We start from the raw sequence: 17734 nt of genomic DNA on the forward strand, positions 1-17734 counted from the left end.
GTTAATGTAGCTTAATAAAAAGCAAAGCACTGAAAATGCTTAGATGAGCTTCCTGGCTCCATAAACACAAAGGTTTGGTCCTGGCCTTTTTATTGTTTTGTAGCAAGTTTACACATGCAAGACTCCCCTGTCCAGTGAGAATGCCCTTAATATCGATATAGATCAAGAGGAGCAGGTATTAAGCACGCTAATTAGTAGCTCAAGATGCCTTGCTTAACCACACCCCCAAGGGATACAGCAGTGATAAAAATTTAGCAATGAACGTAAGTTTGACTAAGCTATGCTACTCTAGGGTTGGTAAATTTCGTGCCAGCCACCGCGGTCATACGATTAACCCAAACTAATAAACTCCCGGCGTAAAGCGTGATTAGAATATTAAACAAGAATAAAATCAAATAGCAACTAAGCTGTAAAAAGTAACAGTTGCAAACAAAAATAAACAACGAAAGTGATTTTATAACCTTCGAACTCACGATAGCTAAGATCCAAACTGGGATTAGATACCCCATTATGCTTAGCCTTAAACCTAAATAATTTCCTAACAAAATTATTCGCCAGAGAACTACAAGCCAGAGCTTAAAACTCAAAGGACTTGGCGGTGCTTTATACCCGCCTAGAGGAGCCTGTTCTATAATCGATAAACCCCGATAAACCTTACCACTCTTTGCCAACTCAGCCTATATACCGCCATCTTCAGCAAACCCTAAAAAGGAGCAAAAGTAAGCTTAATCATCACCATAAAAACGTTAGGTCAAGGTGTAGCCTATAGAGTGGAAAGTAATGGGCTACATTTTCTACTTTAGAACACACGAAAGCCCCTATGAAACCCTAGGAGCCAAAGGAGGATTTAGCAGTAAATTAAGAATAGAGTGCTTAATTGAACAAGGCCATGAAGCACGCACACACCGCCCGTCGCCCTCCTCAAGTACTGAATATTAATTATAGTTAATTCCTGAACAAGCAGGTATAAGAGGAGATAAGTCGTAACAAGGTAAGCATACTGGAAAGTGTGCTTGGACATTACAGAGTGTAGCTTAACTTAAAGCACTTGGCTTACACCCGAGAGATTTCATTCTATGACCACTCTGAGCCAATACTAGCCCTACCAAACTCACGTTTAACCATAGTAAACCACTAAACTAAAACATTCACCTTACAAATAAAAGTATAGGAGATAGAAATTTGTCTTAGGCGCTATAGATAAAGTACCGTAAGGGAAAGATGAAAGATTAATTAATAGCACAAAAAAGCAGAGATTACTACTCTTACCTTTTGCATAATGAATTAGCTAGAAAACCTTTAGCAAAAAGAATTTTAGTTAAAAACCCCGAAACCAGACGAGCTATCTACGAGCAGTTGTAAGAACGAACCCGTCCATGTAGCAAAATGGTGGGAAGACTTATAGATAGAGGTGAAAAGCCAACCGAGCCTGGTGATAGCTGGTTGTCCAGAATAGAATTTTAGTTCAACTTTAAATTTTCCTAAAGGACACCCAACCCTAATGAAAGTTTAAATGTTATTCTAAAGAGGGACAGCTCTTTAGAAACAGGATACAGCCTTTTATAAAGAGTAAGTCATTTTAAACCCATAGTTGGCCTAAAAGCAGCCATCAATTAAGAAAGCGTTAAAGCTCAACAATCAAAATCAACTTAATTCCTATATTTAAGAACGAACTCTTATAATCCCTTAACTGGACTAATCTATAAATTTATAGAAGAAATAATGCTAATATGAGTAACAAGAATTCTATTCTCCTTGCACAAGCCTATATCAGATCGGATACCCGCTGATAGTTAACAACTAGTAATAGAAAAACTCTACAAATTAATCCTCTATTAACTTTTACTGTTGACCCAACACAGGTGTGCACTATAGGAAAGATTAAAAGAAGGAAAAGGAACTCGGCAAACTCTAACCCCGCCTGTTTACCAAAAACATCACCTCTAGCATTACTAGTATTAGAGGCACTGCCTGCCCAGTGACAAACGTTTAACGGCCGCGGTATCCTGACCGTGCAAAGGTAGCATAATCACTTGTTCCTTAATTAGGGACTAGCATGAATGGCAACACGAGGGTTCAACTGTCTCTTTCTTCCAATCAGTGAAATTGACCTCCCCGTGAAGAGGCGGGGATAACACAATAAGACGAGAAGACCCTATGGAGCTTTAATTATTTAATTCAATATTTTCGCAATCTCACTCCACAGGAGCTTAACCAAGAAAATTTATGAATTAAAAATTTTGGTTGGGGTGACCTCGGAGCAAAAACCAACCTCCGAATGATTATAAGCCTAGACCCAACAAGTCAAAGCATTAAAATCATAAATTGACCCAAATCCCTTTTGATCAACGGAACAAGTTACCCTAGGGATAACAGCGCAATCCTATTCTAGAGTCCCCATCGACAATAGGGTTTACGACCTCGATGTTGGATCAGGACATCCCAATGGTGCAACCGCTATTAAAGGTTCGTTTGTTCAACGATTAAAGTCCTACGTGATCTGAGTTCAGACCGGAGTAATCCAGGTCGGTTTCTATCTATTAAGTATTTCTCCCAGTACGAAAGGACAAGAGAAATGGAGCCTACTGTCCTACAGAGCTCTAAGTTTAAAAGATGAAATAATCTTAATCTAATACACTTACCCAAACACCACCCTAGACCAGGGTTTGTTAAGGTGGCAGAGCCCGGCAATTGCATAAAACTTAAAACTTTATAATCAGAGGTTCAACTCCTCTCCTTAACATTATGTTTCTAATCAACACCTTCCTCCTAATCTTACCTGTCCTTCTAGCCATAGCCTTCCTAACTTTAGTAGAACGAAAAATCCTAGGCTATATACAACTTCGAAAGGGCCCAAACATTGTAGGACCCTATGGGCTTCTTCAACCAATTGCAGATGCTATTAAACTATTTATTAAAGAACCCCTACGACCCCTAACATCATCATCTCTTCTTTTTATCATCGCCCCAACTCTAGCACTAACCTTAGCACTCTCGATATGACTCCCTATTCCCATGCCATATCCACTTGTTAATCTGAACATAGGCGTATTATTTATCCTAGCAACCTCTAGTCTAGCAGTCTACTCAATCCTATGATCAGGTTGAGCATCCAACTCAAAATACGCACTATTTGGAGCCCTCCGAGCAGTCGCACAGACCATTTCTTATGAGGTCACCCTAGCAATTATTCTTTTATGTGTCTTATTAATAAACGGCTCATTTACACTTTCATCACTCATCACAACACAAGAATACATATGAATCCTCTTTCCAGCATGACCCCTAGCTATGATATGATTTATTTCAACCCTAGCAGAAACAAATCGAGCCCCCTTTGATCTCACTGAAGGTGAATCAGAACTTGTTTCCGGATTTAACGTAGAATACGCAGGTGGCCCATTTGCCCTATTTTTCCTAGCTGAATACACTAACATTATCATAATAAATGCCCTTACAACTATCTTATTCCTAGGCTCATTCCACAGTCACACTAACCCAGAAATATTTACAATTAGCTTCGCCGCTAAAACTCTCCTACTAACAATGACATTTCTATGAATCCGAGCATCATACCCTCGATTCCGTTATGATCAACTAATACATCTTCTATGAAAAAGCTTCCTACCCCTAACGCTAGCCCTATGCATATGACACATCTCTATGCCTATTATACTCTCAAGTATTCCCCCTCACATATAGAAATATGTCTGACAAAAGAGTTACTTTGATAGAGTAAATCATAGAGGTTTAAATCCTCTTATTTCTAGAACTATAGGCCTTGAACCTACTCTTAGGAACTCAAAATCCCTCGTGCTACCAAATACACCAAACTCTAAACTACACAGTAAGGTCAGCTAAATAAGCTATCGGGCCCATACCCCGAAAATGTTGGTTTATATCCTTCCCGTACTAATTAACCCCCTAATCTTTTCCATCATCCTATTTACCTTATTCCTAGGCACAATAATTACCATATTTAGCTCCCATTGGCTAACTATATGAATTGGATTAGAAATAAATATGTTAGCTATTATCCCTATCCTAATCAATAAGGCCACACCACGATCAACAGAAGCTGCAACTAAATATTTTCTAACACAAGCCACAGCATCAATAATTTTAATAATAGCCATCACACTTAACATCCTTGACTCAGGCCAATGAACACTAATTAACCCACAAAATCACTTTACACCAATCATAATTATACTAGCCCTAATTATTAAGCTAGGAATGGCCCCCTTCCACTTCTGAGTACCAGAAGTCACCCAAGGAGTCCCCCTGAAATCGGGTCTTATCCTCCTTACATGACAAAAACTAGCCCCTCTATCCATTCTTTATCAGATTTCTTCCTCTATTGACTCAACTATGATAATACTAGTAGCTATTCTCTCAATCATAGTTGGTGGCTGAGGAGGACTAAACCAGACTCAACTACGAAAGATCCTAGCGTATTCCTCAATTGCCCATATAGGATGAATAGCAGCCATCATTACATTCAACCCTAACACCATAGTCCTAAACTTAATTATTTATATTTTACTTACAATTCCTATATTCATAATGTTTATTCAACACACAAGCACTACTACGCTATCCCTATCACAAATATGAAACAAAACCCCATTAATAGTAACAGCAATTCTAATCACTTTAATATCACTAGGAGGCCTCCCTCCACTGACAGGCTTTATTCCAAAGTGAATTATTATTCAAGAATTAACAAAAAATGGCAACATCATTATACCCACTATAATAGCTATACTAGCCCTCCTAAACCTTTTCTTTTACTTACGTCTAATCTACTCTTCTTCACTAACTATATTCCCAACAACCAACAACCTAAAAATAAAATGACAATTTGAATCAATAAAACGTATAACATTTATAGCCCCACTAATCATCTTATCCACAATATTTCTCCCTCTCACACCTATACTCTCAGTACTAAACTAGCCCAAGGGGTTTAGGTTACATAGACCGAGAGCCTTCAAAGCTCTAAGCAAGTAAACTTTACTTAACCCCTGCTTAAGGACTGCAAATTAACTTTACATCTCCTGAATGCAAATCAGGTGCTTTAATTAAGCTAAATCCCCCTAGATTGGTGGGATCCAACCCCACGAAATTTTAGTTAACAGCTAAATACCCTAATCAACTGGCTTCAATCTACTTCTCCCGCCGTAAGAAAAAAAAGGCGGGAGAAGCCCCGGCAGAATTGAAGCTGCTCCTTTGAATTTGCAATTCAATATGAAATTTCACCTCAGGGCTTGGTAAAAAGAGGGCTCAACCTCTGTCTTTAGATTTACAGTCTAATGCTTACTCAGCCATTTTACCTTTACTTATGTTCATCAATCGTTGATTATTTTCTACCAACCACAAAGACATTGGAACTCTCTACCTTTTATTTGGAGCCTGAGCTGGAATGGTAGGAACAGCCCTAAGTCTGTTGATCCGAGCAGAATTAGGCCAACCTGGGACTTTACTTGGAGACGATCAAATCTATAATGTTATTGTTACCGCGCATGCCTTCGTAATAATTTTCTTCATAGTTATACCTATTATGATTGGAGGCTTCGGGAACTGACTAGTTCCTCTAATGATTGGAGCCCCTGATATAGCTTTCCCCCGAATAAACAATATAAGCTTTTGACTTCTCCCACCATCTTTCCTTCTCTTATTAGCCTCATCTATAGTAGAAGCTGGCGCAGGAACTGGTTGAACTGTCTACCCACCCCTGGCTGGTAACTTAGCTCATGCAGGAGCTTCAGTTGACCTTACTATCTTTTCCTTACACTTAGCCGGAGTTTCATCTATTCTAGGGGCTATTAATTTTATTACTACTATTATTAATATAAAACCCCCTGCTATATCTCAATATCAGACACCCCTATTTGTATGGTCCGTTCTCATCACAGCTGTTCTTCTTCTCCTCTCTTTACCAGTTCTAGCTGCCGGCATTACAATACTTTTAACAGACCGAAACTTAAATACAACTTTCTTCGACCCAGCAGGTGGTGGGGACCCTATTCTCTACCAACACTTATTTTGATTCTTCGGTCATCCTGAAGTGTATATTCTTATCCTACCAGGATTTGGGATAATTTCTCACATTGTTACCTACTATTCTGGGAAAAAAGAACCATTTGGATACATAGGAATAGTATGGGCCATAATGTCAATTGGCTTCCTTGGATTTATTGTTTGAGCCCATCATATATTCACAGTAGGAATAGACGTAGACACACGAGCCTATTTTACTTCAGCCACTATAATCATTGCAATTCCTACAGGGGTAAAAGTATTTAGTTGACTAGCAACTCTTCACGGTGGTAATATTAAATGAGCTCCAGCGATACTTTGAGCCTTAGGATTTATTTTCCTATTTACAGTAGGTGGTCTTACAGGAATTGTGCTAGCTAATTCTTCTTTAGACATTGTCCTACATGACACATACTATGTAGTAGCTCACTTCCACTACGTATTATCTATAGGAGCTGTATTCGCCATCATAGGGGGATTTGCTCATTGATTCCCTTTATTCTCAGGTTACACCCTAGACCAAACCTGAGCAAAAATTCACTTCACCGTAATATTTGTAGGAGTTAACTTAACCTTCTTCCCTCAACATTTCCTAGGACTTTCCGGCATGCCCCGGCGGTACTCAGACTACCCAGACGCATACACGATGTGAAATACCGTCTCATCAATAGGCTCCTTCATCTCTCTAACCGCTGTAATAGTAATAATCTTTATAATCTGAGAAGCCTTCGCCTCAAAACGAGAAGTAGAGACAGTTGAGCTTACTACTACTAACCTAGAGTGACTCCACGGATGTCCACCCCCATATCATACATTCGAGGAACCTGCCTACGTAAAAGCCTAACTCAAGAAAGGAAGGAATCGAACCCCCTAAGACTGGTTTCAAGCCAGCCGCATAACCATTATGACTTTCTCAATAAGATATTAGTAAAATTATTACATAACTTTGTCGAAGTTAATTTATAGGTTAAACCCCTATATATCTTTATGGCATACCCTTTTCAACTAGGCTTTCAAGATGCCTCATCCCCCATTATAGAGGAGCTCCTCCACTTCCATGACCATACGCTCATAATCGTCTTCTTAATTAGCTCCCTGGTCCTTTATATTATTTCACTTATATTAACTACAAAACTTACGCACACAAGTACGATAGACGCTCAAGAAGTAGAGACTATCTGAACTATTCTTCCAGCTATTATTCTGATTATAATTGCCCTCCCCTCTCTGCGAATCCTATATATAATGGACGAAATCAACAACCCCTCCTTAACAGTAAAAACAATAGGTCATCAATGGTATTGAAGCTATGAATATACAGACTATGAAGATCTAAGCTTTGACTCTTATATAATCCCTACATCTGATCTTAACCCTGGCGACTTACGACTTCTGGAAGTTGATAATCGAGTTGTTCTTCCAATAGAACTTCCAATCCGTATGTTAATCTCTTCAGAAGATGTACTTCACTCTTGAGCTGTACCATCCCTAGGACTAAAAACAGACGCTATTCCTGGACGTTTAAATCAAGCTACTCTCATTTCCACACGACCAGGACTCTTCTACGGCCAATGTTCAGAAATCTGTGGCTCAAACCATAGTTTTATGCCTATTGTTCTTGAGATAGTTCCACTTAAACACTTCGAGAGCTGATCCTTATCCATGATCTAGACTCATTATGAAGCTAAGTAGCGCTAGCCTTTTAAGCTAGAGAATGAGAGCTAAGTAACACTCTCCATAATGGAATGCCACAACTTGACACATCCACATGACTGGTAACTATTATCGCTATAATCCTTACATTATTTATCCTAATTCAACTTAAATTTCATAAATACTCTTATCCATTAAGCCCAGCACCAAAAACATTTAAATCTACCTCTTTTCCCACCCCATGAGAGACAAAATGAACGAAAATCTATTCTCCTCTTTTATTACCCCAACAATAATAGGCTTACCAATCGTAATCCTAATCATCATATTTCCAACCCTACTATTTCCTATCCCTACCCGACTAATCAATAACCGGCTAGTCTCAGCTCAACAATGATTGGCCCAATTGATTCTAAAACAAATAATAATAATGCACTCCCCCAAAGGACGAACCTGGGCTCTCATACTGATCTCCCTAATTATATTTATTGGCTCAACTAACCTACTAGGCCTCTTACCTCATTCATTTACACCAACAACCCAATTATCAATAAACCTAGGGATAGCTATCCCATTATGAGCAGGGACTGTAATTACAGGATTCCGTTATAAAACTAAGGCATCACTAGCCCACTTTCTCCCACAAGGAACACCTGTACCCCTTATTCCCATGCTAGTAATTATTGAAACAATTAGTCTATTTATTCAACCCATAGCCTTAGCTGTACGACTTACAGCCAACATTACAGCAGGTCACTTACTTATACACCTCATTGGAGGCGCAGCACTTGCCTTAATCTCAATTAGTCCAACAACAGCCCTAATTACTTTTATTATTCTAATTCTCCTAACAATCCTAGAATTTGCTGTGGCCCTAATTCAAGCCTACGTTTTCACCCTTCTTGTAAGCCTATATCTACATGATAATACTTAATGACCCACCAAACCCACGCCTATCATATAGTTAACCCAAGTCCATGACCACTTACCGGGGCCTTATCCGCCCTACTTATAACATCAGGCTTAGCCATATGATTCCACTTTAACTCCCCCTCACTTCTTCTAATTGGCTTGTTAACAAACACACTCACTATATACCAGTGATGACGAGATATTGTACGAGAAGGCACATTTCAAGGCCACCATACTCCTATTGTTCAAAAAGGTTTACGATATGGAATAATCCTATTTATTGTTTCAGAAGTCTTTTTCTTTGCAGGTTTCTTCTGAGCTTTCTACCACTCAAGCCTAGCTCCCACGCCAGAACTAGGGGGCTGCTGGCCTCCTACAGGTATTAAACCTCTTAACCCCCTTGAAGTTCCCCTACTTAACACCTCAGTCCTTCTAGCCTCAGGAGTCTCAATTACCTGAGCTCACCATAGCTTAATAGAAGGAAATCGTAAAAACATGCAACAAGCCTTAGCAATCACTATTCTTCTAGGTATTTACTTCACCCTACTTCAAGCATCAGAATACTATGAAACATCATTTACTATCTCAGATGGAGTTTATGGCTCAACATTCTTTATAGCCACAGGATTTCATGGCCTCCACGTAATTATTGGTTCTACTTTCCTTACAGTTTGCCTTTTACGGCAGCTCCACTTTCACTTTACATCAAGTCATCACTTTGGTTTTGAAGCAGCCGCATGATATTGGCACTTTGTAGATGTTGTCTGACTATTCCTGTATGTATCAATTTATTGATGAGGATCATACTCTTTTAGTATTAACTAGTACATCTGACTTCCAATCAGTTAGTTTTGGTATAAATCCAAAAAAGAGTAATTAACCTCATTCTAGTTTTACTAATTAATATAACTATTTCCCTAATCCTGGTGACCATTGCATTTTGACTTCCCCAGTTAAATATTTACTCAGAAAAAACAAGCCCCTACGAATGCGGATTTGACCCCATGGGGTCAGCACGACTTCCATTCTCAATAAAATTTTTCTTAGTGGCAATCACATTCCTACTATTTGATCTAGAAATCGCTCTTCTTCTCCCTCTTCCATGAGCCGCACAATTTAATAACCTAAATTTAGTCCTCATCATAGCACTTATACTTATCTCAATCCTAGCCCTAGGACTGGCCTACGAGTGAATCCAAAAAGGCCTAGAATGAGTAGAATATGATAATTAGTTTAGTTAAAATAAATGATTTCGACTCATTAGACTATGGTAGAACCATAATTATCAAAATGCCTTCAATCTACGTCAATATTTTCCTAGCATTTATCTTTGCCCTCTTAGGCATGCTAATTTACCGATCTCATTTAATGTCTTCTCTCTTATGCCTAGAAGGAATAATACTATCACTGTTTATTTTAATTACATTAACAGCCCTTAATATACACTTTACATTGTCATTTATATTTCCAATTGTTCTTTTAGTATTTGCGGCCTGTGAGGCCGCAATTGGGCTAGCCCTACTTGTTATAGTATCTAACACCTATGGCATAGATTACGTCCAAAATCTAAATCTTCTACAATGCTAAAAACTATTATCCCCACAATTATACTCATTCCCACTGTATGATGATCTAAAAGTCGCATAATCTGAATCAACGCAACAGTTTACAGCCTACTAATTAGCCTAACTACTTTTCTTCTACTTAATCAACCAAACGACACTAACTTAAACCTATCAACCACATTTTTCTCAGATGCCCTCTCCACACCCCTTTTAATATTAACAGTTTGACTTCTGCCCCTTATAATCCTAGCAAGCCAACATCACTTAAGCAAAGAATCATTACTACGCAAAAAAACATATATTTCTCTCCTTATTTCCCTACAAATCTTCCTAGTAATAACATTCTCAGCTACAGAACTCATCTTATTTTATATTCTATTTGAAGCAACACTAATCCCTACACTAATTATTATTACACGATGAGGTAATCAAACAGAACGACTAAATGCAGGAACTTACTTTTTATTCTATACCCTTATAGGATCGCTCCCTTTACTAGTTGCCCTAATTCATCTTCAAAATTCTATAGGGTCTCTTAATTTTCTTTTAATCCAACTCTCTAACGAATCCCTGCTAACATCATGATCTAATTCACTAATATGATTAGCATGTATAATAGCATTTTTAGTCAAAATACCCCTCTATGGTCTTCTTCTCTGACTTCCAAAAGCCCATGTCGAAGCCCCCATTGCAGGTTCTATAGTCCTAGCGGCCGTTTTACTTAAACTAGGGGGATACGGTATAATACGTGTTACTATTTTACTTAACCCAATCACAGAATACATAGCCTATCCATTTCTCATGCTCTCCCTATGAGGCATAATCATAACCAGCTCCATTTGCCTCCGACAAACAGACCTAAAATCACTAATTGCTTACTCTTCAGTAAGCCACATAGCCTTAGTAATCGTAGCAATTCTTATTCAAACTCCATGAAGCTTTATAGGAGCAACAGCATTAATAATTGCTCACGGCCTCACCTCCTCCTTATTATTTTGCCTAGCTAATTCCAATTATGAACGTGTCCACAGTCGAACTATACTACTAGCTCGAGGATTACAGACTGTTCTTCCCTTGATAGCAGCCTGATGACTACTTGCCAGTCTCACCAACCTGGCCCTGCCACCGACCATTAACCTTCTAGGAGAGCTTCTAATTGTCATAGCATCTTTTTCATGATCAAACCTTACCATCATCCTTATAGGAACTAATGTTCTAATTACAGCACTCTACTCCCTCTATATATTATCAACCACCCAACGAGGAAAATTTACATACCATACAAATAATATTTCCCCTACATTCACTCGAGAAAATACTCTCATAATACTCCACCTAGCACCTCTTCTTCTTTTATCTATTAATCCTAAAATCATCTTAGGCCCAATATTCTGTAAATATAGTTTAAAAAAAACATTAGATTGTGAATCTAATAATAGAAGTTTGTATCTCCTTATTTACCGAGAATGCTTGCAAGAACTGCTAATTCATGCTCCCATGACTAATCTCATGGCCTTCTCAACTTTTATAGGATAGAAGTAATCCGTTGGTCTTAGGAGCCAAAAAATTGGTGCAACTCCAAATAAAAGTAATTAACCTATTCTCCACTTCAATAGCCGTCTCAATCATTATCCTAGTTCTCCCCATCATAGCCTCATTTACCAACATTTTTAACCACAACAACTACCCCTATTACGTAAAAACTTCAGTATCTTATGCATTTATAATTAGTCTTATTCCTTCACTAATCTTCATTATCTCGAACCAAGAGACAATAATTTCTAATTGACACTGAATAACAATTCATACCCTAAAACTTACAACTAGCTTTAAACTAGATTATTTCTCTATATTATTTACCCCAATCGCACTATTCGTAACATGATCAATTATAGAGTTCTCTATATGGTATATACACTCAGATCCTAAAATCAATCAATTCTTTAAATACCTACTTATATTTCTAATCACCATACTCATTCTAGTCACCGCCAACAACCTCTTTCAATTGTTCATCGGGTGAGAGGGAGTAGGAATTATATCATTTCTTCTTATCGGCTGATGACACGGTCGAACGGATGCTAATACCGCAGCCCTGCAAGCAATTCTATATAACCGCATCGGAGATATTGGCTTCATTATGGCTATAGCTTGATTTGCTATTAATCTTAACACATGAGAATTTCAACAAATATTTATATCAGATAACAACATTACTATTCTTCCACTTATTGGTCTAATCCTAGCTGCTACAGGTAAGTCCGCACAATTTGGTCTTCACCCATGACTCCCCTCAGCAATAGAAGGCCCAACTCCCGTATCCGCTCTACTTCACTCAAGCACAATAGTAGTAGCTGGAGTTTTTCTCCTCATCCGTTTTCACCCTTTATTAGAAAATAACAAAACTGCCCAGACACTAATTTTATGTCTAGGAGCAATTACCACCCTATTTACAGCCCTATGTGCCCTCACACAAAATGATATTAAAAAAATCGTAGCCTTCTCCACTTCAAGCCAACTAGGCTTAATAATAGTCACAATTGGAATTAATCAACCTCACCTAGCATTTCTACATATCTGCACCCATGCTTTTTTCAAAGCTATACTCTTTTTATGCTCCGGATCAATTATTCATAGTCTTAACGACGAACAGGACATCCGAAAAATAGGAGGACTCTACAAAACCCTCCCCTTCACATCCTCAGCTCTTACCATTGGCAGCCTAGCCCTTACTGGTATGCCATTCCTAACAGGATTTTATTCAAAAGACTTAATCATCGAGTCTGCAAATACGTCTTATACCAACGCCTGAGCCCTTATTATTACCCTCATTGCTACCTCCCTTACAGCTGTATATAGTACACGAATTATCTTTTTTGCCCTTCTTGGACAACCTCGCTATCCTACCCTTATTATTATTAATGAAAACAACCCATCATTAATTAACTCTATTAAACGTCTCGCACTTGGAAGTATTTTTGCAGGCTTCCTTATCTCCAATCTTATTTCACCTAATAATGTCCCCCAAATAACTATGCCCTTATATATGAAAATAACCGCCCTATTTGTCACTATTTTAGGCTTTTCTATTGCTATAGAACTTAATCAACTCAGCTTGCACCTAAAAATAAGTACACAATCTAACTCCTTTAACTTCTCAAATATACTAGGATTTTACCCCGCTACAATACACCGCCTCTTACCTTACATTAATCTTTCAGCAAGTCAAAATGTAGCTACACTACTCTTAGATATGACTTGAACCGAAAAAGCAATCCCAAAGAACATCTCAGATATCCAAATCCTCGCATCAACCTCTGTATCCTCACAAAAAGGCCTCATCAAATTTTACTCCCTATCTTTCTTAATCTCCATGCTCTTAGCCCTATTCATCCTAGTCTAACCCCCACGAGTAATCTCAATGACAATAAAAATACTCACAAATAAAGATCAACCAGCAACCACTATTAATCAACTCCCATAACTATATAATGCTGCCACCCCTATAGAGTCCTCTCGAATTAAACCTACTTCGTCCCCTTCAAAAACAACCCAATCACCTATATTCTTAAAACTCACCACAACCTCAACCTCATCACTCACCGCCATAAATATAACTAATCCTGCCTCCAACAACACACCCAAAACAAGCATACTAAGAATTATAATATTTGACCCTCAAGTTTCAGGGTATTCCTCAGTTGCTATCGCAGTTGTATACCCAAATACTACCAATATTCCACCTAAATAAATTAAAAACATTATTAAGCCTAAAAACGACCCACCAAAACTTAAAATAATACCACAACCAACCCCACCACTAACAATTAACCCAAGCCCTCCATAAATTGGAGATGGCTTAGAAGCGAACCCCACAAAACCAATTACAAACATTACACTCAATAAAAATACTATATATGTCATAGTTCTTACATGGACTCTAACCATGACTAATGACATGAAAAATCACCGTTGTATTCAACTACAAGAACCTAATGACCAACATTCGTAAAACGCACCCCCTACTAAAAATTGTTAACCACTCTCTAATCGACCTTCCCGCCCCCTCAAACATCTCTGCCTGATGAAACTTCGGCTCTCTATTGGGATTATGCCTAATAATCCAGATCCTAACTGGCTTATTTCTAGCCATACACTACACATCAGACACAGCTACAGCATTCTCCTCAGTTACACATATTTGCCGAGATGTAAACTACGGCTGACTCATTCGTTACTTACACGCTAATGGAGCATCAATATTCTTTATTTGCTTATATATACATGTAGGCCGTGGAATCTACTACGGCTCATATACTTACCTAGAAACCTGAAACATTGGCATTATTCTACTATTCGCAGTAATGGCTACAGCATTCATAGGCTACGTCCTCCCATGAGGACAAATATCATTCTGAGGGGCTACCGTAATTACTAATCTTCTATCAGCCATTCCTTATATCGGAACAACCCTAGTTGAATGAATCTGAGGAGGATTTTCAGTCGATAAAGCCACACTTACCCGATTTTTCGCTTTTCACTTTATCCTCCCATTTATTATTGCAGCTCTAGTGATAATTCACTTACTTTTCCTCCATGAAACTGGCTCCAATAACCCATCAGGCATCCCATCAAACTCTGATAAAATTCCATTCCACCCCTACTACACAATTAAAGACGCGCTAGGATTTCTTATACTCATTCTCCTGCTCATACTCCTAGTCTTATTCTCCCCTGATCTTCTCGGGGACCCAGACAATTATACCCCTGCCAACCCCCTCAACACTCCTCCTCACATCAAACCTGAGTGATATTTCCTATTTGCCTACGCCATCCTACGTTCCATCCCTAATAAACTAGGTGGTGTTCTAGCCCTAGTTATATCAATTCTTATCCTAGCAATTATCCCCTTCCTTCATATATCCAAACAACGTAGCATAATATTCCGCCCCATTAGCCAAGTCCTTTTCTGAATCCTTGTCGCAGACCTTCTTACACTCACATGAATTGGAGGACAACCAGTTGAACACCCCTTTATCACTATTGGTCAAGTAGCATCTATCCTATACTTCTCCATCATCCTTATCCTCATACCTCTCGCAAGCCTAGTCGAGAATAAAATCCTCAAATGAAGGCCCCAGTAGTATAAATATTACCCTGGTCTTGTAAACCAGAGATGGAGATTAACTCACCCTGGGACATCAGAGAAGAGGCCCATGCCCCACCATCAGCACCCAAAGCTGAAATTCTCTTTAAACTATTCTCTGCTTTACTCTTAATAACATATCCAAGTAACTTGTCACTATTGACAAAACACCCTTTAATGCTATGTAATTCGTGCATTAATGCTTTTCCCCATTAACATGTACCTATACTATCATTTCATAATCAACATTAGACCATTACATGTTTAATCGTGCATTAAAGCTCTTCCCCATGCATATAAGCTAGTACATCCCTGCTTAATAGGACATAGTACATTCACCTACTAAACTCACATAACTCTATCACCAACATGGATATTCAATTCCAACACCCACCTTAATCAACATCCAGACATCCATTCCTTGATCGAACATAAACCATCCGAGTCAAATCCTTTCTTGTCCATATGACTATCCCCCTCCCCTAGTAGTCTCTTAATCTACCATCCTCCGTGAAACCAGCAACCCGCCCACCTCGTGTCCCTCTTCTCGCTCCGGGCCCATTCTACTTGGGGGTTTCTAGCGTGAAACTATAACTGGCATCTGGTTCTTACTTCAGGGCCATAACCCTAAGATCGCCCACACGTTCCCCTTAAATAAGACATCTCGATGGACTAATGACTAATCAGCCCATGCTCACACATAACTGTGGTGTCATGCATTTGGTATTTTTTAATTTTGGGGTATGCTTGGACTCAACATGGCCGCGGCGGGCCCTGACCCGGTGCACTTATTGTAGACGAGCACCTCGATGTACATTCTCCACCCTCATAATTATGAGCCGGGACTATCTTTTCATGCTTGACGGACATAAAAGAATTTTTCGCGTACACGCACGTACACGCACGTACACGCACGTACACGCACGTACACGCACGTACACGCACGTACACGCACGTACACGCACGTACACGCACGTACACGCACGTACACGCACGTACACGCACGTACACGCACGTACACGCACGTACACGCACGTACACGCACGTACACGCACGTACACGCACGTACACGCACGTACACGCACGTACACGCACGTACACGCACGTACACGCACGTACACGCACGTACACGCACGTACACGCACGTACACGCACGTACACGCACGTACACGCACGTACACGCACGTACACGCACGTACACGCACGCGCGATTTTACGTTCATAACTGAATATATCCACAAACCCCCCCTGCCCCCCTAAAAAGTAAATTCATTGTCTTAAGACAATGAATATGGCTATTACTATAAATTCCTGCCAAACCCCAAAAACAAGAATCACGACATAGCACCTACTTTATCTTCTTAGGTCCCCCCCCCAACCCTAATTAATTTTTTTTTCCAAAAAATCTCCTAAATTTCTAGGCTAAATTTGTAAAACCTTCCATTTTTTGGAATTTAAAACGCACCTTTACAATACTGACATAGCACTCTGCCTTTTATTTCCCCTCCAACAGGCAAAACCCTAATTAATTTTTTTTTCCAAAAAATCTCCTAAATTTCTAGGCTAAATTTGTAAAACCTTCCATTTTTTGGAATTTAAAACGCACCTTTACAATACTGACATAGCACTCTGCCTTTTATTTCCCCTCCAACAGGCAAAACCCTAATTAAATTTTTTTCCAAAAAATCTCCTAAATTTCTAGGCTAAATTTGTAAAACCTTCCATTTTTTGGAATTTAAAACGCACCTTTACAATACTGACATAGCACTCTGCCTTTTATTTCCCCTCCAACAGGCAAAACCCTAATTAAATTTTTTTCCAAAAAATCTCCTAAATTTCTAGGCTAAATTTGTAAAACCTTCCATTTTTTGGAATTTAAAACGCACCTTTACAATACTGACATAGCACTCTGCCTTTTATTTCCCCTCCAACAGGCAAAACCCTAATTAAATTTTTTTCCAAAAAATCTCCTAAATTTCTAGGCTAAATTTGTAAAACCTTCCATTTTTTGGAATTTAAAACGCACCTTTACAATACTGACATAGCACTCTGCCTTTTATTTCCCCTCCAACAGGCAAAACCCTAATTAAATTTTTTTCCAAAAAATCTCCTAAATTTCTAGGCTAAATTTGTAAAACCTTCCATTTTTTGGAATTTAAAACGCACCTTTACAATACTGACATAGCACTCTGCCTTTTATTTCCCCTCCAACAGGCAAAACCCTAATTAAATTTTTTTCCAAAAAATCTCCTAAATTTCTAGGCTAAATTTGTAAAACCTTCCATTTTTTGGAATTTAAAACGCACCTTTACAATACTGACATAGCACTCTGCCTTTTATTTCCCCTCCAACAGGCAAAACCCTAATTAAATTTCAAGCAACCTTAATATTAACTAAAATATTCTTACACTAATAT

General features: G+C 38.7%; 13 protein-coding genes across 13 annotated transcripts, besides 26 other annotated features; 12 read left to right on the top strand and 1 right to left on the bottom strand. All coding sequences in view use genetic code 2, as the record gives it.

Moving 5' to 3' along the window:
* Positions 1-67, top strand: a tRNA (tRNA-Phe).
* Positions 68-1023, top strand: an rRNA (12S ribosomal RNA).
* Positions 1024-1089, top strand: a tRNA (tRNA-Val).
* Positions 1090-2668, top strand: an rRNA (16S ribosomal RNA).
* Positions 2669-2743, top strand: a tRNA (tRNA-Leu).
* Positions 2744-2745: 2 nt separating this feature from the next.
* On the top strand, positions 2746-3702 carry ND1 (NADH dehydrogenase subunit 1). Its single transcript has one exon. The coding sequence runs from the start codon at positions 2746-2748 to the stop codon at positions 3700-3702; it is 957 nt and encodes a 318-aa protein (NP_659325.1).
* A 2-nt stretch (positions 3703-3704) lies between these two features.
* Positions 3705-3769, top strand: a tRNA (tRNA-Ile).
* Positions 3767-3838, bottom strand: a tRNA (tRNA-Gln).
* Positions 3839-3841: 3 nt separating this feature from the next.
* Positions 3842-3915, top strand: a tRNA (tRNA-Met).
* Positions 3916-4959, top strand: ND2 (NADH dehydrogenase subunit 2). Its single transcript has one exon. It carries the CDS (start codon positions 3916-3918, stop codon positions 4957-4959), a length of 1044 nt encoding a protein of 347 aa, NP_659326.1.
* Positions 4960-4963: 4 nt separating this feature from the next.
* Positions 4964-5030, top strand: a tRNA (tRNA-Trp).
* A 2-nt stretch (positions 5031-5032) lies between these two features.
* Positions 5033-5100, bottom strand: a tRNA (tRNA-Ala).
* Positions 5100-5172, bottom strand: a tRNA (tRNA-Asn).
* Positions 5101-5204: an origin of replication.
* Positions 5205-5271, bottom strand: a tRNA (tRNA-Cys).
* Positions 5272-5337, bottom strand: a tRNA (tRNA-Tyr).
* Positions 5338-5344: 7 nt separating this feature from the next.
* Positions 5345-6886, top strand: COX1 (cytochrome c oxidase subunit I). Its single transcript has one exon. It carries the CDS (start codon positions 5345-5347, stop codon positions 6884-6886), a length of 1542 nt encoding a protein of 513 aa, NP_659327.1.
* Positions 6887-6888: 2 nt separating this feature from the next.
* Positions 6889-6957, bottom strand: a tRNA (tRNA-Ser).
* A 3-nt stretch (positions 6958-6960) lies between these two features.
* Positions 6961-7029, top strand: a tRNA (tRNA-Asp).
* On the top strand, positions 7030-7713 carry COX2 (cytochrome c oxidase subunit II). The gene has a single exon. The coding sequence runs from the start codon at positions 7030-7032 to the stop codon at positions 7711-7713; it is 684 nt and encodes a 227-aa protein (NP_659328.1).
* A 3-nt stretch (positions 7714-7716) lies between these two features.
* Positions 7717-7786, top strand: a tRNA (tRNA-Lys).
* A 1-nt stretch (position 7787) lies between these two features.
* On the top strand, positions 7788-7991 carry ATP8 (ATP synthase F0 subunit 8). Its single transcript has one exon. The coding sequence runs from the start codon at positions 7788-7790 to the stop codon at positions 7989-7991; it is 204 nt and encodes a 67-aa protein (NP_659329.1).
* Positions 7949-8629, top strand: ATP6 (ATP synthase F0 subunit 6). The gene has a single exon. The coding sequence runs from the start codon at positions 7949-7951 to the stop codon at positions 8627-8629; it is 681 nt and encodes a 226-aa protein (NP_659330.1).
* COX3 (cytochrome c oxidase subunit III) lies at positions 8629-9412 on the top strand. The gene has a single exon. A coding segment is annotated over exon 1 (784 nt).
* Positions 9413-9482, top strand: a tRNA (tRNA-Gly).
* Positions 9483-9828, top strand: ND3 (NADH dehydrogenase subunit 3). The gene has a single exon. A coding segment is annotated over exon 1 (346 nt).
* Position 9829: 1 nt separating this feature from the next.
* Positions 9830-9896, top strand: a tRNA (tRNA-Arg).
* Position 9897: 1 nt separating this feature from the next.
* ND4L (NADH dehydrogenase subunit 4L) lies at positions 9898-10194 on the top strand. Its single transcript has one exon. The coding sequence runs from the start codon at positions 9898-9900 to the stop codon at positions 10192-10194; it is 297 nt and encodes a 98-aa protein (NP_659333.1).
* On the top strand, positions 10188-11562 carry ND4 (NADH dehydrogenase subunit 4). Its single transcript has one exon. A coding segment is annotated over exon 1 (1375 nt).
* Positions 11563-11565: 3 nt separating this feature from the next.
* Positions 11566-11634, top strand: a tRNA (tRNA-His).
* Positions 11635-11693, top strand: a tRNA (tRNA-Ser).
* Positions 11694-11763, top strand: a tRNA (tRNA-Leu).
* On the top strand, positions 11764-13575 carry ND5 (NADH dehydrogenase subunit 5). Its single transcript has one exon. The coding sequence runs from the start codon at positions 11764-11766 to the stop codon at positions 13573-13575; it is 1812 nt and encodes a 603-aa protein (NP_659335.1).
* ND6 (NADH dehydrogenase subunit 6) lies at positions 13572-14096 on the bottom strand. The gene has a single exon. It carries the CDS (start codon positions 14094-14096, stop codon positions 13572-13574), a length of 525 nt encoding a protein of 174 aa, NP_659336.1.
* Positions 14097-14164, bottom strand: a tRNA (tRNA-Glu).
* A 3-nt stretch (positions 14165-14167) lies between these two features.
* CYTB (cytochrome b) lies at positions 14168-15307 on the top strand. The gene has a single exon. It carries the CDS (start codon positions 14168-14170, stop codon positions 15305-15307), a length of 1140 nt encoding a protein of 379 aa, NP_659337.1.
* Positions 15307-15373, top strand: a tRNA (tRNA-Thr).
* Positions 15374-15439, bottom strand: a tRNA (tRNA-Pro).
* Positions 15440-17734: a D loop.

This window comes from Lepus europaeus, mitochondrion, assembly GCF_033115175.1.
Source record: "Lepus europaeus mitochondrion, complete genome".
NCBI classification, from domain to species: Eukaryota; Metazoa; Chordata; class Mammalia; order Lagomorpha; family Leporidae; genus Lepus; species Lepus europaeus.